The following is a 26,282-nucleotide window of genomic DNA, read 5'->3' as shown; positions in this document are numbered from 1 at the left end:
AAAGAAGAAAATCTGGGATGGGGGTGAGGGGGGCATCATCCTGGTGTCACATCACTTGACACTGTGCAGTTCCTCTTGCACTGGCTGACATAAAACCTCACTTCTGTCAGTCAGTCAGTGCTCAGAAATTTTTCCTCCCTTCGCTCACCAAGTGAGTGGACGCAGGACACAGAGGAGAGAATTCCACAACCATTCCCAGCCCCACCATGACGCAAGGCAACGCCCTCTTCAGGCAGGTTTCACACTCCACAGGTGAACTTCCTGGTCGAAGCCCGTAAATACAAAACAAACGGATGGAACAACGGCAAAGACAAACAAGGAAGGAATTCCTGGTTCCTGGACTGGATCCCCCTCCCCCATTCCCCCATTTTTAAACTTTTTTTTTTTTTTTTTTTTTTTTTGCACTCCAGGGTTTGTGTAACCAAGCAAACACCAGGCATCAACAAACTGTCTTCCACTCTGGTGGCAGAATGGGAGAGAAAAAAAAAGGAATTCCATCTGAGAATTAAATGTTTTAAAATATTTTGTGTGTTTTTTGGTAGTTTTAGCGTCTGACAGAAATGAAACAATCCGAGTGACCTCCCAGGTTGACTCCTCCTACCTTCTCCTCCTGAATCCGGTCCTCAATTTGTTTGGAGGCGGCCACGTGTGCCCTGAACAGGCTGATGGTGCTGGTGATTTCTGGGTCCAGGATGTTGCCGTCTTTGTCTCGGACAACCAGGTCCAGATCCAAGTACCTGGTGTTTCAAAAGAACAGGAGAAGAGGAAGGGGTGAGTAACTTAGGTGCAACTGCAAAAAAAAGAAAAAAAAGCTTCAAATGGAAAAAGAGAAGATATTCAACGATAACCAATCAGCTTCCTTTATGACAAACCACAGAAGAAGCTGGACAACTTTTTTTCCAATACAAAGAAAAAAAAAATTTAATTAGGAAATTGTTGCTCATGGTTTCTTTGAGCAGAACATTACTTGTTTTACTACGACTTGGGTTTGATGAGATTTCCACAACATACCTCCTGTTTTCAATGGACCTTTTAACAGGTGAATTAGTATTTTTTTTTTCTTAAACTGATTGGGAAATACTGCAAGCGTAAAATTGAAATTCAAAAAATATTTCATGTCATAAACATTTTTTTTGTTTTACTGTGTATGCAAATAATCATATAAATCATATAAATCTTGAAAATAAGAACTAAAACGGATCTTCAACAAAAATTCCCACATCATCATCATCATCATCATCATCATCATCATCATCAGCTCTCTCAGGCCAAAGGTTTGAAGTTTCGTCACAGACGCAACGGGTTGAAACTCTGCGACGCTGAACTGCGGCTGATCTCTCTATAGTTCTCCAGCGTCGCTTCCTGATGACCGACAGCACCGATGTCTTTCAACCGGGCGACCGGCTCGTACGGAAATCAAAGGCTGCGGCGGGCGCCTCACTTGTTGCCGTAGTCGATCTTGGACGTGACCCGCTGCTTGAGCTCGGTCAGCTCGTCCTGCGGGAGGGTGCCGGACAGGATCTGGGAACGCCACTCGATCAGGTCGTACATCATGTCCCGCACCGAGTTGAACATCTCGCGCTTGTCCCCCTGCGAGCACAAGACGGACGAGAAAGCGGTTTCAGGGCGGCAGACCATGGTGTGGAAAAAATATCACTGACTGACGCACAAAAAGTGTTGAATTGTGGGGTGAATTTTCATTCTCTGATGTCTTGCTGAGCTCAAAGCTGAAGTCAATCTCAGTATTTCACAACCAATCAGTTTTCCTGAAAGTGGCGTCTCAACCCTCCAACCAATACCAAAAAATTTGGTTGAATAAAATCTGACTGGTGGGCGTAAAGTAAAGGAAGTGGATGTCTTACTATTTTTACTAACATTTTCTCTGGGCTCAATATTAGACGGACGTGTGAAATAAAACAGCAGCATGTTGAAAAAGGTTTTCTTCTTTCATGGCTCATTAAAGGCCTCAATACACTGGATGACTTAGGTTGTTCAAAAAAAGTCCAAGAAAAACAAGTCAGACAGACGGGAAACAAGTTTTTGAAAACATCAGAGGTGGACAATATGGAGGTTTTTGGCTCCGCCCCCTTCAACAGAGTAGCGACAGCATGTTGACGTTCAGCTTGAGAGAATCAGCTCCGCACGACTGAAACTGGACTAACACACCTGGATGATTGAAATGAAAACCTGCCTCCAACTTAGGACAGTGAAGTATTTATTTTCATGCAGATTCTGATGACCCACCTGCACAGTGGCCCAGACAACCCTGCAATTGTACATTTTAATTCATTTTTTTATGAACAAAACATTTATGTTTTTTTTTTTAATGAAACCAACACTTTTTTAAGATTGTATTAAATTCTAGTCCCCGATAGCTTAACCCCTAATCCAATCAGAGGCAAGTAGGGGTAGCGGGTCTTTGCTGATCTCTGTTGCACAAAAAAAAAAAATAATAACGCAGAATGAATAAAAACTGCGTTTTACACAGCGGGTGTGTAAAGTCACTGTGTGTGTTTGTGTGTGTGTGCACGTGCGTGTGTGTGTTTGTGTGTGTGTGCACGTGCGTGTGTGTGTGGACAGGTCTGCTTACCACATACAGGTCCCTCCATATGGTGGCCCATTCCCGCAGCGTGGTGGTGACCTCCTGCACCAGCGGCAGCTCGGCAGGAATCACCGTCTCCTTTTGTCTGGTGGGGGAGGGGGGTCAGGAAAAATAATTCTGTTTCTCCCTTTTGTTCCCAGGCAGAATGAAGGACTTTGGGTCGGGGTTCATTATTTTTGTTTTGAGTTTTATGATGTAAAATTAAAATCAAAATAAAAGGAAATGATTTCTTTATTGCAGTTCTGAAAGCACAGAAGCAAAAGGAGGAAACACACAAAGACACTGAAAGAGTAGAAAGGTTCTCACCCGCTGCCCTCTACTGTGGCTTCTTTCAGGTGGATGTAACAAGCAGGAAATATGCCCTGGAAGAGGAAGTGGCAGTTAAAGACGAGAAACACGGCACACACACATACACACACAAAAGGCGCCGAATGGGTGGAGCAAAACTTCTCACCTTTTTCGACTTCCTCCTCAGCCGATGTCCTCTGTACCAGCCTGAGGGAGGAAAAGAGGGAAGAGGCGTTCAATGATTCACGTACGATGAAGTGAAATAAAAATCTTTACAGGCAGCCGCTACGATTTCACTGAGCTAACTGGCCAATCGCTGGTGGCTGGGCGCCAGAGGCACTTTGTTTATCCGAAAGCCATTTGCTCTCAGTTTAGCAGATTAGCTGCCGTGTTGCATTGTGAGAGGTATTCCAACTAGCAACATCTGTGGCTTCCACAACGGTGCCAGAAAACCTAAAGAGGTGTTCCTCTACCTACACATGAGGAAGCAACAGTCTGAATTTGACCCAGAGACCCGGAACTGGTTTCACTCTTGAGGACAAATACAAGCAGCTGAGCGAACCGCCAACGTGCCTCGTCCTAGAAAAGTGAACGTCCACAATCTGCCAAATTCATTGACGTTTGGAAGCCCTTTCTTCCATTCCTGGAGAACTTGTGGACTTGAGGAAACTCTGGAAATCTGAAACTGTGTTGTGAAGCTATGCATTGTGCGATGTTGTTACCCCATTTGTGTTTTGTTTTTGGTTGGGAGGGGGTTTGTTTCAATTTGCTCTAAGCTCATGTGACCATACTATGGTCTGTTCAAATGCATTGTGATGTGATTTGTCAAAAGAAGAAAAATGTTCTCTCAGGGACTGCTTTTCGGAACCCTCAAAGGAGCTGTAATAATGTGGTGGCTTCTCCTGAAGTTTCCCAAATGCTAAAGCTGAAGTAACCGAGTTAGAAATTAGTTATCATAGTTATAATGCTAGCGTCGGTTACCTGCAGCCACTGTTTAACATTGTCCTCCCTCAGAAGCAGCAGCAGCAGCAGCAGCAGCAGCATGACAAGCGAGGACGACGACATCCCGTTTTGAGTGGCAGCCACCAGCTTGACAACCTTACTGGCACTGTGCCTATAACAACTACCAATGAAAACCATCCCCTGGTTGAAAATGGGTACAATCACATCCCTGCAAAACGGGGTGCTGTACACCGTACACTGTCCTCCTGAAAAATAAAGAACTTGAAATTGAAAATGCTCCGAGAAACAGGATTGGCGTTGTGCGCTATAGGTGTGTAAAAGTAAAAACGTAAGGTTCCTGGCGCTTCACTTTACAGAAGGCCTTGCCGCTGAGGGGAGGGCTCGTAATAACCGTAGAGCTTTTCGAGCAAATCTTATTGGCCCGTTTGATTGCCACAGGGTTCGCCCAATGGCCTTCCGAGATTTACCGGCTCATTTGGAAGAAGGAAAAAAAAAAAAAGGCTTTTTGGGCTCTTTGCCAGACGGATGAGGGGAAACAAATGTGCATTTCATCTGACGGAAGAACAGAGGAGCTGGATGACGACGCCTCGTCAGCTCCCGTCGCCGAGGTCGTCCGTTAAAAAGCTGCTCTCACCTTCATACGTCTCCAGGATGTGCACCGTGTCTCCGATCTGCAGCGACAGCGCCTCCTCTCCTCGGGCGTCGTAGTTATAGATTGCTGGAGAGAGAGAGAGAGAAAAGAAAAGATGAGGCAATATCCGAAGAAGGATATATTAGGAGAGGAGGAGGAGGCAGGGACGAGATAGAGAGAGTGGCAATAAGGCGTTTGGCTCCCTGGTGGCGCTAATAGTTTACCACGGTGTAGCGGCGGCGCACAACCACGCGACACCCACTCACACGATGCTGACAGGAAACAACAACAACAACAACAACGACGACGACAACGACAACGACGACCGAGTGGCGGTAACAAAAAAAACTGATTCAGTCGGGATTACAGGACGGAGACCAGGCGATAATGGAACTCCGGTTCAGGTTTCAAATGTTCTCGCACAAGACACAAACGGGGAGGGGAGATGAGGAACACGGCTCAGTTCCTCGGTCAGGGGGACCGTGAAAATGACGACGACGACGACGACAACGACAACGACGACAACGACAACGACGACGACAACAACACAATTCAGTTCATGTCTAATGTTCTGTTTTAACGGCCAGAAATGGAGACAAAAATATGCCAAGCACTTGGAACACCAGGTGGTGAATCGTAAAAGCGGCTCAATGGCGAGTTAACGGCTATTTTGTTTTTTTGTTTTTTTTCTCCGTTGGCTGCGGATGAAAAAGAAAAAGATGACGGTTTCCTTCTGTTACAGAAGGCAGGAAGAAAAACATTTCCAGGAGGAATAAAGGACCCCGACCAATCATCCGTCATGACCCCGCATGAGGTCAGAGGTCATCATCAGATTGGCACGACAAGGCAGGGTGAGAAAAATGCCCGAAGGAGGAGAGGACAGAGAGGTGAAGAAGAAGAAGGAGAGTCAGTCGCTAAACTGCATCACTACACTGATGTTACAAACTTACAAAAGAAAATGAGTCTGAACCAATGACGGATCCTCCTCCACTGGTGCCAACCAGAACATCTCGCTCGCTCTTTCCTTCATTCCGCTGCCACGATTATTTAACCCCTCCCCCAAAAGACGACGCTATTGTTGCATCTGGGGATGTCTCGAGCATCGATACTTGGGACAGCTCACAATGCTACGATGAAAAAGAAAAGTCGACAACACAGAGGACACACGCGTGTGCAAAACAGAAAAAAAAACTGCACAAAACCTGGCAGCAGGACAAGGAGGCAGAGCTGAGACGACGCCTGCAGGCAAAACTGACACTAATCTGCTAGTGTGTGTGTGTCTCTGTCTGTGTGTGTCTCTGTCTGTCTGTGTGTGTGTGTGTGTCCTGCGGAGGGAGTGCATGCTGCGCCGCTTCAACACACGTTTCCAAAGGTGAGTGATGGCTTAATTAAAATAAAATAAGCGAGTCGCTGCAGAATCCGGAGGCTTCACGTCGAGCCGACCGCACCCCCCGTCCTCTCGGCCAATCAGAGCAGCCGACTGGAGCCAACAGACACCGCACAAGTACAGTAGCATGCAGGGGGTGTTTCTGCACCGTTTGCACTTTAGCACAACTCCAGGTTGGACTCATGTAAATGAGTTTTAAGACGCATCATGTTTGTGATTCCGATCAAGTTTTTAAATAAAGCACCGTCGATCACAAAGGCTGCTCTGATAGCAGAGAGACAATTAGCAGCGGAGACTGCATTAGCCAATAACGAGGTCACACCATGACGGAAGACGTCAGGGTGACATGAGGTCACCTGTAGGAGATGGATCGATAGATAGATAGATCGATCGATCGATGGATCGATAGATGGATGGATGGATGGATGGATGGATAGATGGATCGATGGATAGATAGATGGATAGATAGATAGATGGATGGATAGATGATAGAGCGATAGATCAATAGATGGATATATCGATCAGTGAGGCTATAATAAGGCAAACCATCATGTGGGTCTGTTACATTATCTCAGCACACAATGGCGACACACTCACATTGGCCTGCTGTGTGGAGTCAAAGTGCAAATACACAATTGTGGGGCCAAAGTGCCTGTGTTTTTTTGTTTTGTTTTGTTTTGTTTTTGGGTCGCTCATTCAACAGGCCATTGAGCCCCGACGAATCTGCCAGAACACAGCACTGACAATGAGACAAAAGGAAGCGACCAGGAAATGAACTGAACACCCAAAAACCCAGCGATCCATCAGTGCCGCCGACTGAAGCACCGTTAAGAGCTAAAAAAAAAGTGCCATTTGCGTGGGTACCATTCACATATATATATATATATATATATATATATATATATATATATATATATATATATATATATATATATATATATATTTTTTTTTTTTTTTTTAAAGATGTTAATCTTGGCTAATAGCTTGGTTTCATAACTGGTTTCAGAATGATACTTGTTTGGTACCAGACGTCGGAATAAATTTTGCATTTTTCTTTACTCTGATCCACATTATTGAAGTGGAGCCACTTTAGAATCGTTGGTTGGTGCTAATTTTCACTCTGACGTCAACTAAAGTGTCTTTAGCTTACGCCTCTGCAATGTGAAAGCCAATCAGCAGCCACTTTACATCTTGATGCCAAATGACGCTACGATATACTTTCTTGGTTATATGGGAATTTGGCAACAAAAGATGTTGGATTGATTGATGTTTGATAGGATCGGAGCTACAAATGTATCAAAGTTCGACACCCAGAGAGTTTGGAAGTGGGTTCGCCAAGTCCAGCAGACTCAGCAGCAGTAAGAAACACGTTGATGCTCTCGTGTAATATTTCACCAAAGGAAAAATAAAAAATAAAAATAAAAGTGATGACCTGAGCAGCTGCCCGGCTGATCTCATATCAGGGAAAGTGGAGCTCTGGGAAACGGTGGAGGGTCAGCGGTGATGAACAACAACAACAACACCAACAACAACTTACTGATCAAACGACGACCATCAAACATGGGAGCCGTCGATTATGACTCATCGGCCTTTATTTGCATTCCGAGGACCCGCCCCCACCTCCGCCTGATGATGAAGGAGGCAGGGGAAGTGGACCGAGCTCTCCCAGAAGTGTGGCATGCAAGTCATTTCCTGTGCGCCTTGATAAACAGCAGCGGCAGCAGCGCTCGCAGTCGGCTCGTTTTTCCATTTATAACTGGCAGCAAACTGGGACATGAGGAAGAGGAGGTGGAGTCAGATTACAGGGCTCCTCCTCCTCTTCCTCCCTCTATTCATCCACCTCGTCTTCCTTCTCTTTCTCCACCTCCTCCACCTCTTCCTACTACTATTATAAGCAGCCCCTTGTAAACACAGCGCTGATTGTAATTGGACGCTCTGGGCTCGGCTAATAACCTGAACTAATCCTCACACGGTCTAACGTGTCATTACACTCAGACGACAGTGCAGAAGGCAGATGAAAGTGAGGAAAACAGGGGGGTGGGGGGGGAAACAAAAACACAGAGGAGAGAAGCACCAGGAGCAGCTGCAGCCAAGCAGGAAATCCCAGACGAGAAAGTTCCTCCTGGCGGGGGGAGCAGCTCGCGGGCTGCTCACGGCTGAAGGGGGAAGGAACGTCGTGGGTGGTGAGAAGAAAGCTGCAGCAACCGTCTTGACACCAGTGCAACAGTTTGTCTCCCGTTACAGGTGGACAACAGTCGGAACCCAACTAACAGAGCCTGCATCGGTGAGTGAGTTGACCAATCAGCATCCTCTGAGGAGGAGGAGGAGGAGGAGGGGGAGGGTGATGAGGAGGGTGGGACAAGGGTGGAGGAGAGGGAGGAGGAAGAGGAGGGGAGACGGGGAGAGGAGGAAGAAGAAAAGGAAGGAGAAGAGGAGAGGAAGGAGTCGGTACAGGAGGACGGAGGGGGAGCTGGAGATAAGGGAAGAAGAGGAGGAGGAGGAGAGCACTCCACTTGACTCAACTTGACCTGGTTGGGTTTTTGTTCCCACTGAATTCCACCTCAATGTGGAGTCATAGCCAGGCATCTCAAAAGCCCCAAAACATCAAAGATGACTTTTTGGTTTTTTTTTCAGCTTCTCCTGACACAGTCCGCTGGTCCTCGTGAGTGACAGAACTTCTCCGTCTCACTCCCTCTGAAATTGTACATGCACAGAAACGTTGTCTCCACCTGGTCAGTTGAGCGCAGCGCTGGTTGGCGAGACAAAACGCAACGTCAGTGTTGTTTTTGTATGTGTGTGGGTTTGTTTGGTTTTTTTTAATGGCAGGTTTGATTTTTGTGAAAGAGTCGCTCCAATCAGTGGCCTGCACTCGGCCGAGCAGGTACTAAAATAGTCCCTAGTTGAGGGTGCTGCCACCTAGTGGACAAGCTTGAAAACCCAAGTTGAGCCGAGTACGTGCTGGTGGCAAAAGCCACACTAGTAAATATCTGCAGAAAACACTTCTGTTCTGTTCTCCTGTTGAAACGGTGATGTGATGAAAACCTGACGAAGATCCAGAGGTGCCTGAACCACCTTTCAGAATCCTTTGCGCCGAGGCTCTTCCCCCTCCGCTGCCCTGAAAATGTTTTCAGTTGTCTTGCACTTCTTTGTCACGGAAAGATATTTTTGTTCACTTTTTTAATTCACCACCAACAAAAACAGAGTAGCGCAGCAGGAAGTGGCGTGGGCTGACAATGAGGTTGAGATATTGACTGGAAGCCACACTGGAGTGAATAAAACGCAGTGTCAGAGACTTTCTGACACGAGCGTGAAAGCTTCAAACTACAACTGTTTTGTTGTGACAAAACAGTTACAACAAGACAGTCGGGGCACAGACTCGCACAAAAGACGGGCGGAGCGCAAAAGCAAAACAGCGGTTTCTGAAAACGTCTCAGTTGAAAGGTTCTAAAAATCTACTGTCAGGACAACAAGGGACAGAAAAAATGTTACGTTTAGGAAACGCATGAAAAGATCGCCGATGCAGCCCTGTTGATCAGAAGAAACCGGCAAAAGGCCAAAGACTCACACGCCTGCATGTTCCACAGAGCAGCCCAATAAAAGCACCCCATGCCCCCAGACGGATAAGTTGTGTGGAGGAAAAGAATACAGAGCAACACTTTCACAACAAAGAATTTAAATTCAATACGGTGCTTCGGCGGAATGAAGGAGAAGCTGGATGAGACGACTGTGGAGGAGAAGCTTCACACACACACACACACACACACACACACACACACACACACACACACACACACACACACGCACACGCACACGCACACACACACACACAGCAATATGATTTTCTGCAATTTATGTATCGTTAGGGTGATGTTGGAAGTTCTTGCGGTCTCATTCATCTCCAGGACAACGGTCGACACGGTTTGTACATTTCTACTAGCGCTTTGGATGCAAACACATTCAGCTGAAAAATGTTTCTGCCGACATGTTTTCCACTGCGATGCCACCTTGGAAAAAATGTGACCATGAGCTGCCACAATGCATAGATTTTAGCAATGCATCTTGGGATACAGTGAGTGGACTATCAAAATGGCGCAGCATCTATACAGTGAATACATTGTGTGAGTAGGGGGGAGAATTCGGACACAGCTTCACAGATGAGACAAAATGAACCTCTGTGGCCCAACCATGGATGTATTACAAGAACTGGATACCGGACTGGCAATATGGTGGTGCGCAGCAATCTTTCCCAGTGGCCACGCAAGGTACTGCAGCAAGAGAAATCACATGGGCCCAAAAAGTATTTTTCAACACCTTAAAAAACGGCTGACAGGATGACTGTGACCTGAAATGCGATTCATAGCAACTCTTTCTACTGTAGATGTTTCACTTGTGGTCTTTTAGTGTTTTAAAAAGATGATAGGGGCCAGAAAATCAGCAGAAAAGAGTTTATTCCCAGCGTGACGTCACCACGTCGTACGTGCTGCTGTGTCTCAGATCGTTCTGATTGGCCAAACAGATGATGTGACCTTCAGAGGCATGATGGGAAGTGAAGCTACTGCGCATGCTCTATGGGCCCATGCAGAAGTGGAAAACCTTTTCGCCGTATGCTCTGGGTGAGCAACGCCATTGAAATGAATGGGCCGCCATCTTGGACTCTGGGGGGCGGGGGGGGCACCAACTCATGACTCGAGAGATGGTTGGTTTTTCTTCCTCTTCTTCTTAGTGTGATTTGGTCAGTTTGTCAACCAACATGGTTCACGTTGCCACCTGCTGTTGCAGTTGGGGAGGGCAGCTCATCGCGACACCATTATGACAAAAAACAAAGCAGCGTCGTTATCTTAACGACTTCCTTGATTCCTGGAGTGTTTCACTGGACTATATTTTTCTCCTTTTCGTTTGCTTTGCAGAGTCCAACCGTCTCTTGTGGTGGTCTTTTTTTTTGGGGGTCAATCTTCCCAGTGGTGCTGCTCCGTCTCACTTCAATGATTCCAATCAGACGGCGTCTCCGACTCCTCTCATCTTCTTCCCACTCCTGGACCTCGACCATCAGCCAGATCTGCACCATTATCAAAGTCGTGCAGCTCGTTGCAGCAGCCGACACTATTTCCGCCCAGCAACTGTCGACGAACGCTTTAATACGCACAAATTCCCCAAAAAATACCTTATATCGGCCATCAGCTACGCAGTTATTCTCTATTTCAAAGGGATGGAGGAATGCCAGCTCTTTATATTGAACTCATTTCAAATGATGCTTCGTGACAAAAAAAAACAAGCTGGTTCTGTTGTGTGAGAATTCTGCCGATCTTCTGAAACTTCATTTTCAACAAGGCGTGACGCACGGAAATGTCGTGATGACGCAAACCCAGAGGAGGCCACAGTTTCACTGAAATGAACATGTTCATTCATGACAAACTGTGAGATAAAACCATCTTTGCACAGTTCTTCATTTTCTGTTCTTCTTCATTTTTTAAACTAAAAAAAAAAAAATACAACAGGCTGCTGATTCAATGCATGAAAAGAGAAACCATAGCGCTTAACAGGAAATAAAGCCATCAAAAAGATTTTCCTGAGCTGAACATACTCCACATAGTCCGGGAAGTATTTGGAGTATGAGGGGGAAAAAAACTATTAAGCAGAAATCAGTTTCCTTGAGTCAACTGGCTTTGCAAAAGACAAAACAAGCAACAACAAGTATGCCTTTTTCCCACAACATGCAGCAGAATGTTGCAATGCTGCGACAAGAGCGCCAAAAACATGTTGACCACTGACAAGACCGACGTCGTGCCATTTGGACTCACCAAACATAAATAAAACGTATTATCATTATCATTATTATTATTATTATTATTATTATTATTATTATTATTATTACCAATAGACACAAATATCACACAACGCACTTTTTCACCACCTCCATCAAGGACAAATATCACAACCGAGTGAAATGTCGTCCTTAAGGTTCTTTTTAAGGTAAAAATGTGTTTTGGGGCGATGGGATTTTGTTTTGGTGCAGTACCTTGAATGGCCACTGGGGAAAATCGGTATGCCACCAAATTGCCACAACTTTTTTTATTTCTAGTTTATCACCAACTCTTCTCCTCCTCCTCCTCCTCCCAGGGTCATTTGTATGTTGCTTCTACTGCCACCTACTGAAAAAGCCTACTTGTTGTTGTTGTTTGTTTGTTTTTTTTTTGGGGGGGGGGGTAAATCCCTCAGCACCACTGCTGCTGCCACTGTTTTATAAATTCTCCCAAGCCAATTATAGTGGAGAGCCTTTTCAGTTTGCTCTGCATCTGGTGGATGATACTACAGTTGTAATCTGTCAGCAATGAGCAGGACGGAGGACTCCTCCCTCTCCCACTGGAACCAGGCAGGAAATTCCACTTGAGATATTACTGTATCACAATAGACTGGAGGTTGTGGGGGGGAGGCTTCCGGAGGGCACGAAGGAAAGGAAACACTGCTGGGTTGTGCTTCTATTTGTTTGTTTTGCGTGACTACAGCAAGATTGTTAACAGAGCGGAAATCAATCGAGACATAAACGACAGGGCAGAACTGAGGCTTAAAGAGGCCAGTTAGGTACAAAGGTGGAGGGAAAGCTAGCAGATTGACACGCAAACGCCGTTGTGCGGGACTTCCTGCTGTGCAGAGAGCTCCTGCATCTCCATTTTTTTTCCTCTCCTTGGCGGAACCTTTAATTGAAAATCATGCGAGACCGCCGGCTCATTACGGGAGCGGCCGCAGCTCCGACACGCAGTGGCTGAACTGCCTCGGTAAAACCAAGAGAAAGGAGGGAGGATGGGAAGGGAGGGAAGGGAGGAGGAGGGAGGGGGCAAGAGCCTTTGAAAGACTTTCTCCGCAGAGCAACCCAATCGGGGAATTATTCCTGGAAGTAGAAAATCCACCTTCCAGGAGGGATTTGCAGCTTTCCGCATGTTTACAAACTCAACAGATGAGAACTCGCATGAGAGACCAGGACATAAAAGTGGCAGCGGCATGTTAAGAAAAGTACAACAGCTTTAAATGCAGTGGTGATAAATAGCAAAAGACTCAATCGCGGATTTCAGATTTGACTTCATGACCCCGCTGTTAAAATGCAAGCCACCTCATCATATTTTTCAGAAGGATGCGGGTTATTTATCCCCCAGCAGCCCAAATAATAAATGCACGCAGCAAGAAGCGGGCGATTACACCCCGCACCGTGATGCTCCATCACCTGCGACATGAATTTTAACGAGGGCGAAACTCGCAGTTAAATATTTGAACAAAACAAAAAAAAAAACGCTCTTTGCAAGCAAAAATAAAAAGACTCACTCACTCAGCGAGGTGGAATTTAAACCAAGAGGGACATTAGCAGAGTTTGTGTTTGCAATATGAGGGGCCGGAGAGAGCATAGACGGAGGAAACAAAAGCAGCAGCCATACAAAATCCTACCAGGGTTTATTTTACACACCCTGATATCAACTTAGTTATTTCCTGTTTATGAAAAAAAGAGCCTTACAATTAAGGGTGCATCGGTTAACACCCACACTTGCTCTCACATTGATCATTTGTACATCCAAAGAAAAATCAATAAAAATACAATGACACGATGACCAAATGCAAAAGGTCACTGACCTCTCAAAGGTCTCTTTGCACATTACAACATCTCTTGTTACCGCTAAACAATCTCTAATCTCTTTGCATGTTGCTCTTCACACAAACGTCTCTACATTTTACCCTCCAAACATAAACACCTGAAATCTTTTCAACTTAGACGTTTGTGGTGGGGTTAGGGTTTCGTCATAATCTCTGCCATCATTTGTTCTGTTGGAAACTGTGAGTGGCGGCGCAGCAGGCCGGGTTATTGATGACGACCTGGTTTCTCATCAATGAAGAAAACGTCCTTTTCCTCACTCCAATTGTCACACAACGTCTATTAAAACTACTGGCCTCCTGTAATGTCACAAAGGGCCTCAATATCTCTCTCCGAGGCTGGTGACCACACCCCCAGCCACCCCAGCCAGCCCCTTTAGACTCCCTCCCCTTCCAAAGCATGTGAAAGGCCCAACGAAGCATCGCTCTTTAGCAACAGGCTGTAAACAGAGGGCTAAACATTCTGTGAGCTTCTGCAGATTCTTTTAGTGTGGCTAACTAATCAAACAAAGCTGCTCGGCTCGACTTGTTGGTGAAAAATGAACTTCTGAGGGTGAGTAAGACGACGGGACCTTTGAAGTCAGGAGCTGCGGAAGTCTGGAGAGTTCCCACCTCAAGGAGGAGAGACGCAGCTTCTCCTGGTTGGACGTCTGGCAAAGAATAATAAACATCAACCTGATCCGAGGGGAAAAGAAAAAAAATCCCAAACAGCATCTCTGACTTTCTAATCAGTACTTCAGGATTTGAAGCCAGTCTTTAATGAAGCGGCAGCACCAAAACTAAAATTCTGAACTCACTGTCACATTACTCAGCATCATAGTAACGAGTCTCCGCCTCCACTTTTCGCTAAAACAGAAGCAGGAACAAAAACCAAAAACTAAAAAATCCAACTTTCATTCATTTCTCTTCCTCCTCACAGCCTTAATAAAGCCAAAGACAAAAGGTGTCAACAAGTCTTTATTCAACATCAGAGGAACGCACAAGTGGGAGAAAAAGATGAAGCCAATTAAGATTCGTCACGACTCGTCTGTGAGAACTGGTTCAGTCACTTCGGCTCACCTGCCATCAACATTAGAACACTGGTAGTCTGTGTGTGTTTTTAACCATGGTCCTTTGAATGAAAAAAATGACCAATTAAAAAGCTCCTGACACGCTGTGCTGTTGTTGCACCAGCCCTGATGTGAAACACACACATTTACTTTCAGAGGCGCTCAGTCAGGGCGGCCACTCGTGTGGTTTCTTTTCTATTTTTTTTTTTTACACAACCACTTGCAGTTTCATAGCAGTTGACCGGTTTGCAACCTGTGACCGGTCGTCTAAACATGACTCACGACTTCTTCTTCTGGCCATCTAAAAAAAGGAAAACCCACCAAAAAACACTTGCGTAACACTTTCATAAAGGGCGGAATTCACACCGAGGGGTTTCTGCAAAACAGTCGTCGGACAAAAGACTTTACGAGATCCAGCCTGACACAAACAGTCAAAACTCCCCAGAAGAAAACAGCATGTTTAGCCGTCTGTTTACAGCCTTCAGCTAAAACTGATGCTTTGTTGAACCTTCTACAGGTCTGGGAGTGGAAAAAAAAGAAAACACTTCCTGAATGAACCGACCAAACCGCAGAAGTGAAAGATGGATGTCTTGTTTTAGTTTGCTATTTATTATTAGAAAACGGTCCAAAAACGTCCTCTTCTTTTTTTGAATAACAATCATGCAAAAAGTCACAGTTGAACAAAAATCATTTTGCCTTTAAATTCAGAGAGAGACGCGGATTACAAACTGGCTGTCGCATCAAATGACTGGGCCACACTCTCTCTCACTTGCATGCACGCCAACAACACAGACACACACAAACACACACGCACACACACACACGCAGCTGCACATGAAAGCACAAAAGCTCAGTTCATCTCGTTCATCTCCAGCCACAGTGGCTGGAGGAGCGACTACTGGTGCACGTGACGGCCCAGTGCAGAGTGAAAACTCCATCATTAGAAGCCCTGGAGGTTCCCAGTGGGAACTGGCCATGGTGGGAGAAAAACACAACAGCACTGACGTGTGCCATGCAAATGAATGACTTATCAACACGTTGACAGTCGAGGCCTTATTGTGACACTTCTGCTTTCTCAGGTACCCAAACAGTGAGTTAGTTCGGGGTTGTTGTTTTTTTTTTTGTTTTTCCTTTCAATGTCGTGGCAGGAAGTCTGTCCTCTCGGCCTCTGACCACGGCAGTTGACCCCTTAGGAAGCAGAGAGGTTGTCTGCTGCGAGCTGGCGGGGGGAGGAGAGTGGGAAGGAACAAGGAGGAGCAGGACGAGGAGACGACTGGCTGGCTGACTGGCCATTGCCCTTGTTTGTCTGTACTAAGGTTTAATCGATTAACCCATATTAAATCAAAATTGGATTTGTTAGTCAAGACAATGTTAAAAAAAAAAAAAAAGGAAAATCTTAAAATTGATTTTCCTCTTGCATGCTTCCGGGCTGTGCACCTCTTTTACAAAATGTGAAAAGGGCAATGTAAGAACAAAACCACACAAGAACAAAGTAGATGAAGGAAACACCTGAATTTCTCTCCAAACATCACCACAGAAAAGTTGTTCCGTCGCTCACACGAGGAGGAAATCTTTCGGTGGAGTTTCACTGGATGAGATTTCACGAGAATTGCGAAGCTCGTGCCCAAAACATCCTTCAACGGAGACACAATTGTAATTTCATCACAATTTTATTAATATCGCTTTTGTTTTTGCAAAAAAAAAAAACTGAAATTAAATAATTCTGCTCTGGCGATGTTCCTTTCACTGTATGTTGATTGTTGATTTTCCAACACACCTGCCAGTGAGTTGATTAATTAAAGAGGTGACCTGCTGACTCGCTCCGGGGGCAGAGGCGGGGGGGGGTTAAGTAGCTCAAAGTACCCCTGCCCGCCCTAATAACAACATTTCTGTCACAGTGGATCACTCACAATTTTTGGTCCAAACGTTTTAATTACGTATTTGTGCCTCTAACCGGTGGGGCCCGGATTCAGTTCGGCGACACAACCGTCTTCACGCAACCCTCAATTAGCAGCAGGCCGGCCGGCTGACGCCGAGGGGACGGCTGACAGGTTGCAGGGCACTAATATCAGCAGGCCTGGATCTGAATTATGCAGAGGAACACGTCTAGAGAGCGGCCCGACCTTTTGTCGCACCAGCGACGTGTTACACACCATTAACCATCTGTCGAGCTCGCCGAGGCGGCAGCACAGCGGGAACCTCGGCAGACAAAACACAAGCTGCTGGCCGCCACGGCTGCAATCAATACCAAGGGCCGCACAGCCAGCCAGGCGGGCGGGCAGGCTATCAGGCAACCAATCACAACTCGCATCATAAGCATCTGCAGCGTCAGCGCTTGCCCTGCACTCGGGGTCGTGGGGTTGCGTAGCAGACCGTCCCAGATATCTGAGGGGGCCCCCAGTTGCTCATCTGCCAAAAAAGTTTTTGACTTCCGGGTTACTTTCGCATTTTGCCCCCGCCCCCTCCCGAAACTGTGTTTCAGGTCAGAGGCATCCTGTCAGCCGTTTCCCAGGCATTTATTTTTTGTATTGCAGACTGTGTAAATGAAATGCTTTTTAGATTATTTTCTTGCAATACCACATGTGGCCACTGGAGGAAACTCGTGAAGCTATTGGAAGAAAAAAACACAGGTGAAGTGTTAAACCTCAGAGTTCACCTGTGCCTTTCCAATCTGAACGCGTTCACAAGCAACTGTCGCTTTTCTTTTTTCCCTCCATCATCTCCTCCGGAACCTTTAGGGACGACAACGTCTTAAACAAGATGTAGCAGCAGCTCCGGCTGCGTCCCCGCGGCCTCCCGACAGGGAGCCACTGATTAAACAGGTCGGCCATCGTTTGTCTTCGCCGCCGTCACACGAGCCCGCCGCAGGGAGCGGCACTGTTAGAAGTGGCTCGCCGCCACCCCCGCCGGCGAGATGCTTTATCCTCTTTAAGGATGAATAACGGCAAAGTCACAGTGGCCTCCGCGGGTTGATGGGGCCGAGGGGGGTTGGTTCTGACCGACTGACGTCGCCTGATGACGAGCCTGCAGCATGTTGCCACTGTAAATATTTATTGTGCGGCGAGTATAATTATAGCTAAATACCAAGGTTAGCCTCCGGGGGGAGATTTTGAGGAAAGCAGAGGAGGTTTGAGTCGCAGCGGAGAAAAATCAACCCGGGTCCCCCGCAGTCATTCATCAACTTCGACAAATGGTTTTGCACGGAAGGTGAGGTTTTAGGTTGTTTTTTGAACAGTGGATTCAGAATTAATAATTCAATGCATCGCTTGTTCAATATGTGGCGCTATTTGAAACACCCCATGCATTTGTGATGTACTGTGTTGCGCTAAGAGTTCGTCTGAAGTCTCCAAGTGCAGTTTGTTTCAGTGCAGTCGCCAACATTCAGCCACGTGCTTCAGCACACGACTGGATGTTTCAGCAAGACGACTTTGTCCCTGGAAACACTTCCAGAGAACAAGCTTACAATTTAGCGCTCTTATTTTGTCTTATTAACAAGAACATTATAAACAACAAATTCATTTAGATTTCTTTCTGTGCCTCTGATGCAGCCAAACCTTTTGAAACACACAACAACAACATTCTCTGCCAAATATTTAATGGCAATAATTGGGGTTGAGTAAAATTCTGAGGGTGCCCGAAAACGTTTTTCCACTACAGTAGATGAAGCAGTAGATGCATAATGGAGCCTCAGTGGTTGGTAAGCACAGCTGCAAAACAGTCAAACGGCACTCACGTTAAAAAGATAATACCCAGATATAGGAACTGTCAAAAACTGGGGCTGCAGTTAAGATGTAGTGTGGATTACAGAAGTTGTGTGACTAGTCTGTGGAATGCACAGTAGAAGGAAAGATGAAAAATGTGCAGATTGTATGTTGTTCAGTGTTGCTGAATTGCAAACAACAAAACAAACATGCAGAGCAACTCTGCTGACTATGAATCACTTCACATTTAACCAACCCAGCAGGTCAAATGAAGCAACAAGACAGTAGCTAGGAATTCATTTATTCATTCATCCCACCTCGCCTCCTAGGTTTGGACAGTGGGAGGAGCCACACAGGCAGAAAGGCCACAGAGTCGGGAATCGAACCCACAGCCATGACCACTGCACTGCCATGGCACAAATTCATAAAACTAAAAACAAGAAAAAACAAAATGCCCTGTTAGCTTAGCATTAGGACACCAGAGGAAAAGTCCACTTGGAATACTGGACACTGGAATACTTTAAGATGCACATCCCAAAGGTTCTACAGGACCGAGTTCTGCCGACTGTTGAGAACATCAGAGTTCAGTTAAAACTCACTCATCTCGTCTCCTTTGATTGGACAAAGCATCTTCGACACAAGACTTTTATTTCTCAATGACATGCATGGAAAAAAGCCAAGAAGTCAAGTTTCACCTCATGGCTTGGGGCCTCACTACCCGAGAGGCGGGGAGCTCAGACACAAGCTTGGAATTTGTGTAGTAACCCAGACGGTGATTTAATTGCAACCATATTTTGTGAGCTGCCTGGCTCGCTGCACTTTTTTGGGTGGGAGATGTTTTTTTCAGGGCGCGAGCTTCGCAACGAGACACCGAGTCTCTGCCGTCTGCTCCCGATGTGTCACTCACCACCAACCTTTTCCACCCCAGAGCCGCTGGCCAAGGCCCAGTCAGGCCTGTCGGTCTGCACCAACCGGGTTGAGGGAAATGATTCACACTGAGAGACAATCAGAGACTCTGGGTGGGTTCTAAAACACAATTGGTTCTAAGACAGAGGGGCCGTAGCAGGAGCAGATGGAGTGTTTTGGTGACCCATCTCATAGGAGGAAAAGAATATATCATGGGACATGTAGACAACATGTGCTTCAATGTCTATTGAAATTGAACAAAAGCATTACAATAAAATCTGTGTCTTTGAAGCCCCACTGTCTCACTCTGTTGAAGTGGCTCTTAAAACACTGAAGAAATGATGAAAGACTGCTGTTTTATTACCTTTTTTTATCATCTAAATAATTTCTTCAAGTTCGGCGGGCCGGATAAAAAAAACTTAACGGGCCGAATATGGCCCCAGGGCCGTAGTTTGCCCGTGCCTGTTAGTTAGCTGCAGCCCCTCCGCTGCTTCTTCGCTGTCCAGTCAAGTTTTAAAATATGTTTAACACCAAGAACTTTCAGAATCATTTTTTAATCCATCGTTTCCGTTTACTGCAGCCAGTTAGATGCACTTGATATCAAGGCAACCTCTTCATCTGCAATTTAAATGCTTTCTTTTGCCGTCCTTGAAAGGTAAACTAAACCTTTTCTGTCCGCTTTCAGTCTTTACCAGCTATAAATGCTGAAAACTTCACTCTCCTTTGCGCAGCAGTTCCAACGGCCTCGTGTCGTGGTGCACATCGCTGCATCAACACATCCCTGTGGCTTTGTCTGTTGGCTGGACTCAGCCGGTTTTCAGAGCGACTGATGGGGGGCACAGGGGAATCAACCAGCAGCATTTTGTGCACACAGTTACAGCAAACGAGATACTGAGGACAATAACAAGCAAATCATCAAAAACGACCAGCGGAAAACGCAAAGTACATGACAAGCACCCCGGCACCGGACCTTTAATCCCGCATCCGCAAGCACAGAAACACGGCCCACTAACTGGATTTCCGATGCTGGGTTCTACACTGGGATAACGGAAGCTAAACCTGCGACGAGAGACCAGAGATGAAACAACACCACCAGCGACGGCACGTGCTACAGCCATGAGCACGTCCAGCGAATCATCCCGTCCCTGCTCCCAGTTCGCAGCCCACAGTCCTCTGAAGTGTCTCTCAGGGTGACCAGCAACATGCTGATGAAAGAGAATTAATGAGACGACGCTTGGAATTAGCATCAAAAACCTGTTGCTGGTTAATTCATCACAGAACCCAGAGAAACTATAAAAAAAAAATAATAAAAAAAATAAAATAAAAAACATCTCCCCCAGGGCCAGTTACAACCTTTTCTCAGAAGCTCCCTCTGATTTGTGTGGGGCCGTGAAGCCGGAAGTGGCCGAGAGAATGAAACAGGTCGAAGGTCAAGAGAGATACCGCTTGAACATTTCTTCAACCAGCAGGTCGTTTATCACATGGACGCAGGTCAGAAATGAAATGAAGTCACAGCCCCGAATCCTCAATTTCCATTTGAAAACGGGTCGATAAGTCTCTCTGTGCTGCCGCTGACTCATGCATGCCAATGACTTATGTCAATTTAGCCAATCAGCTGAGCTCCATCAGGGCGGCCGGGCAGCATTCTGAACATTCCAGAAGAAACCCAGACGCTGTTTGGGTGAGGAGAGGCCCTGCAAAAGGCCTCGGGGGTAACAATTATCCGCGAAAAAAGTTGCAGCGTCAGAAGCAGTCAGAATTTTTCCGCCGTTCACTGATTTCCAGGCGCTGCAGGAGAAAAATTAGGCAGTGCACAAACCTCGGCTGCAGTGAGAATCTCACTGTAAGTGCAGAGTGCAGCTTTTGGACCATTCATGCAAACAGGGCGAAGTCAAAGCTCTGCAGAAACTTAGTGCAAAAAAGGCCTGAAGATTTTGCCAAGTGCAACTTGCAGAACAGCTTTAAAAAAAAAAAAAAAGAAAAGCCTGTCATCTTGACTGTTTACAACAAGGAAACCTTTTTGCTTAATGGTTACAAACCAGGTTGCAATATCAACCATCAATCTGGTGGGTTAATGAATCAACAACAGCCACAACTTCACCAAAAATAAACCAAATGCCGTACATTTATGAAGGCAACATGTTGCCTTCATAAATGTGTTAATTCTTCATAGCAGAGATTTCACAGCGTGCTGGAAACATTCCTCTCAGACTTTTTGCACCATATCGACATGACGTAATCATCACGCAGTCGCTGCCACCATTCCAGAGGTTCGAGCTGGACTGAAACGTTCATCCTTCTGCAGAGAGACTGTCAGAAGATCCACAGACGTGGCCAGTGGTTGCAGGAATCCCTGTCCGCAGCAGCAGATGCAGAATCACTGTGTGCAATAGAGAGTCTAAAGTACAGGGGCATTTTATCTTAGACACAGCATGGACATGGACTTCCTGGCGAGGACACCCAGACGTGTGCAACCTCCTGTTTACACACGACAAGCTTATCCCGCCTGTCTTTGAATCAGGAATATTTGCAATATCAGCTGCAAAGTGAATTTCTACTCGTTGTCTTTGCTCCTAATGAGCAACGCACAAGCTGCAAAACAATCCCGAGCCAAATTTGAAAAAACTGAGAGCTCAACATTGAGTAACCCGAGCGACTCGTAATCCGATTGGTCGATTAATCGCTTCAATTATGGGAAGATTAATGGGCCGTCATAATCACACACGTTAGCCGAAGTCCCGCATCTAAGTGGGTCGTAACAAATCGCCGGCGAGGAGAAAGAGGGCGAGCAGCAAGTGGTGTCAGTGACGCAGTCACAATTTCCCAGGATGCATCATGATCCTGATGACGGGCGGGCGGAGTGAAACAGCGGGAACAAAGTATCTCTGACTCTTCGGCTGCAGCTGCTGATGATGACCCATCCACTCAGTCACCACCGTTTTGGTTTTTTCCCCCTCCAGGATCTGGTGAAAAATCTCCACTTTCAACTTCTCCCAAATAGTCGAAAAAGACGTCACTTCGAGGTCTGATGTCACACCAGCCAGCGTGCGGATCAGATTCGGCTAAAAATAAACAGCAAGCTCACACGTCCCCGTGCACATGGCTACCGCGCAGGGACTGCCATCATCAAAGCTTCTGCACAGGCTGCTGAGCTCATCCATCAGTCAGCATCAGCATCAATCACGCAGCTGCAGCTGCTGCAGCTTCCAGACACCGGGTGCAGCACGGTGCTTCCTACCTGGTTCTTTCCCCCTGTGGGAAACAGGTCTAATTTACAGATGATGCTGACGGGGCAGGGCCACAACGCTCTAGGAAAATCCCAGGAAATTCAGGATTAACTGAATATTAAGATTTAGATGAAGATTTTCTAGCATTTTAGTGGTGCATGTCGGGCAACCGGGGCACACTCGCGCTGAACCGTCCCTGCTCACTGTTCTTCTTTTCATTGCAATTGTAAGCTGACCATTCGAACGGAAACCCACTGTTTGCTGCGCTGCAACACACTTTGTCAGCAAGCTCTGGAAAGGATAGGATACAAGCCAGACAAGGAGACAAGCTTGTTATTACACAGCCAGCTTTCCACTCTGTGTAAAAAAATGAATAAGTAAAGGAAAACTGTCAAATACAGAGTTTCACACCTCTAGACAAGAGCAGCGATGTCAGATGTGGCAGTGTGGGAGCAGAAAAATGTGAAGCTAAATTAAAAATCAACAACAGCACAAACTGAATAACAGGAGCAGATAAAAACGGTGACAGTATCTTGGCTAACATGTCACTGTTTGCCTGAAAAATAAGTGACGTGAGTGTGAATACAAAATAGAAGCCTCAATCGTTTCCGCTTCTCCTCACAAGAAACTATCTCCAACTTATGACTTTCTATCCAAGGTTACTGAACTAGCAGAGAGAATTTCTATATTCAACATCGGCTGAGACGGCCATTCCATGATTTTAAGAGAAAAAAAGACTTCATGTTTGGAGATTATTTTTGACAGTGGTTCTCAATATGTTGAGAAAGCAGTGAAGACAAGTTGGTTTTCCCAGTAATTTGATAGAAAAGAAGTGCAAAATGAAGACGATTGAGGCTTCATCAGTGGTAGAGCTGCAGTCTCCGCACACACAACACAAATTTACACATATATTTATACGCACACATATCTATCTATACACACACACACACACACACACACACATATATATATATATATACATAGATATACACACGTAGGTGTGTGTGTGTGTGTGAGAGAGAGAGAGAGAGAGAGAGAGAGAGAGAGAGAGAGAGAGAGAGAGAGCGAACTGTTTTTTGTTGTTGCATTTGCAGTTTATCTGGCTGCAGTTTCAGTCCACAGACCATTTATCAACATTGGTCACGTTACTACCTAGTTGTATTCATGGAGGAAAGCTCATTATATGACGGATCTCCCTCAAAGGGAAATGGGATTCCCACCTTTTTGTTTCTGCGCAACCACATTTGATTCGTGAACTTTGTGCGCATTGAGAGACACTCCTGCGGTTAAATAATCCAGGCTGAAAGGGACAGTGTGTGTGTGTGTGTGTGTGTGTGTGTGTGTGTGTGTGTGTGTGTGTGTGTGTGTGTGTGTGTGTGTGTGTGTGTGTGTGTGTGCGCGCGCGCGCTCCGTAGTTCTCACGCTGCTCTGCCCTCAAACCCGATTAAGGAAGTCAAACAATTCTAAACAGCCGCAACCGTTACGGCAGCGGCCACTTCCCCGGAGGACACCGAGCAAACACAACAACAGCAGCAACAACGAGAGAGAGGGAGAGGGAGAGAGAGAAACTGTGCTCCGGTCAGCAGCAGCTAGTCCGGTCCGAGCGAGGCCCCACAGCAGCACAGCACAGGCAGGAAGAGGCGGCAGCAGCGGCAGCAGAGGCGCGCCTCCCTCCCGACAATTCCCGGTCCGGGGCGGCCGCACAATAGACACACATTCCTCCTCCGAGTGCTGCACTTTTCAGCGCAACCAACAAACAAAATACACGCATCTGAGCACTTTTCCAAACAAAGAAATAAGTGAATAAATGCCACCAGCCAGCCAGCCACGCCAGGGCCGTGACACGGCAACACAATAAAGTTTCACGAAACAATACTCATCCATGAAGTTGTGGCACGAGAGTGCGGGAGCCGAGCTACCAGCTAGCAACAGCAGCAGTGGCGGCAGTAGCGATGGAGCGGACGGCAACTTTTCTTACGTACCGACGCCGTATTTCTCCCTCTTGGTGGGCACCCAGCGAGACATGGTCGGTCCTCCTCGCAGCTCCCGAGTCCCGTTAGACGAAAACAACTTCCCGGTGTTTTGTTTTTTTCCTCCCGCCGCCTGTGGAGCAGGAGCGGGACGGTGTTCAGTTGTGTGGGAGCCTCAGGGAGCCACTCTGAGCAGCCATTTTCCACCGGTGACAGCCAGGACGCTCCGATAGGGGGAGAAAGGGATCCGCAACTTTTTTTTTTTTTTTCTTTCCCGGCTGTAGGCTGAACTTCCACCAGCAGCAGCTACTACAACTCCTACTACCGCCGCCGCCGCTGCTCCTGCTGCTCCTGCTGCTGCTCACAAGCCAGGCAGCGGAAACTGGAGTGATGTTCGGAGTGTGAGAAAGTTTTCAATGGACTCGCAGCTTGGCCTCGTTTCGCCGCGGCTCTCTGTTTGTTTTTTATCAGATCAGTTTCAGGACGGTCGACTCTGCGAGTGTGGTGACAGACAAACAGGTGGCCCCGGACTGTTTACACCCTCCAATACAGGAAGACGAGTTTTGTAGTTGCGGTGATTGTGTCACGTATTTTCTTTTTAGCCGCTGTTTTTATTGCCATGGCTTATTGTTAGATTGGAACCTTCACGATAGAGAAGGTCGTCCAGTCTTACGACCGTAATAAATCAAAACGCAGTTGTATAATATATAACAAAAGAACAATTGTTACTCAAACCGCTTTAAAGGTCCCATTTCACTTCAGAAATTTCATAAAAGTTTCAATCACTTCGCCCCAGTTTAGCTGTCTGAAATATATTGCTTATATTATATGTGTGTGTGTGTGTATTTTACATATCACCAAAATACATTTTTTATTAGTTTCTTTGGAGCTGCCAGTACTTTCTCTCCTCTAGCTCACATATCACAAGAGTATAAAGAGCAAAACCTTTTTTGAAATGAAAATTCTGTCTTTTATCGCAAAATTTCACTTTACTGACATTTTCCAGTTACAGTTCATTTCTCTGAATACCACAGCCATTGCAAAATGATTCAAACCCTCTTGAACAGAACTGACTTTTCTGAAAATGAAAACTAGACCTTTGTGATGTCAGAGAGGGTCCAGAGACCCCCGCCCCAGGTGACTCACACTTACAGCCACATGGCTACTCCTTCATGTTTTCCTTACTGTCCAAACCTGTGAAAGCTCCAGCCAAGCATCAGTTTCAGCAGAAACCTTTAAACCCTTGATGTTATTATGCAGGCGACTGAAAAGAAAAAAAAAAACAGGCTAAATATGCTGTTTTCTGGAGAATTCTTATGTTTATGAATATAAGACCTTTAATACATTTTTAAGAAACACTCACACAAAATAGATCTGCTATACTTTAAGTCACTTTAATGGACCATCATTTTCCCGTAGTCCTCCAGCTTCCCGCATGTATATAGCATGATAATTATTAAAGTTGAATTAAAAAAAATAATGCAGGACTTATACAAGACCTTAATAAATGACTAATAGGTTTTCCTTAATAGGACAACTCATGGCACTGGCATAATTGAAACAGCTGCACGTAATAGAAGTGATTTAATTGCATTTTTTTTATTTAAAAAAAGTTTTTTTTTTCAAATGAGTAATAATACATTTGGATAATACATTTCCCTCACTCGTTCAGTGAAAGGTTCACCAGGTTCTGCTGTATTTTCCCGACTGAATGTCTTTTTCACGCAACATTGTTGTGTGTGGCAACCATGGCGGAGCCAGAAATGTGTCCTTGGGCTGAACACAGGGTGAGATCATGACTCAATATATAAGTGTTAATAAGAAGAAACCTAAAATGACTATATGACTGTTAGTATATTCTAATTGTTACTGTAGTTTTTTTGTATTTACGTTTGTATTTGTTTATGTTTTGAAGGTAACTGC

The 26,282-nt window shown here is 45.8% G+C and overlaps 1 protein-coding gene and 1 long non-coding RNA gene across 2 annotated transcripts in view; one reads left to right on the top strand and one right to left on the bottom strand.

The window, feature by feature from the left end:
* dock1 (dedicator of cytokinesis 1) overlaps positions 1-24,832 on the bottom strand; it is a 145,411-nt gene extending 120,579 nt beyond the window's left edge. Inside the window, exons 1-7 of the mRNA XM_076033446.1 lie at positions 24,372-24,832; positions 4,488-4,571; positions 3,057-3,097; positions 2,909-2,964; positions 2,591-2,687; positions 1,442-1,590; positions 602-737 (exon numbers count right to left, since the gene is read on the bottom strand). Coding sequence (XP_075889561.1) covers positions 602-737; positions 1,442-1,590; positions 2,591-2,687; positions 2,909-2,964; positions 3,057-3,097; positions 4,488-4,571; positions 24,372-24,414 — 606 coding nt within the window. The 5' untranslated portion in view covers positions 24,415-24,832. The remainder of the gene's footprint in view (positions 1-601; positions 738-1,441; positions 1,591-2,590; positions 2,688-2,908; positions 2,965-3,056; positions 3,098-4,487; positions 4,572-24,371) is intronic.
* The window catches only part of LOC142893165 (uncharacterized), a 164,969-nt gene that overhangs the window by 119,593 nt on the left and 19,094 nt on the right, over positions 1-26,282 (top strand). The gene's annotated exons all lie outside the window — the stretch shown is intronic.

Source organism: Nelusetta ayraudi, unplaced genomic scaffold (genome assembly GCF_046127955.1).
Source record: "Nelusetta ayraudi isolate G7.1 ecotype Tasmania unplaced genomic scaffold, CSIRO-AGI_Nayr_v1 ptg000042l, whole genome shotgun sequence".
Classification (NCBI taxonomy): Eukaryota; Metazoa; Chordata; class Actinopteri; order Tetraodontiformes; family Monacanthidae; genus Nelusetta; species Nelusetta ayraudi.
Note: the sequence above shows the minus strand (reverse complement) of the source record. Positions and strands in the feature narration are given on the sequence as shown.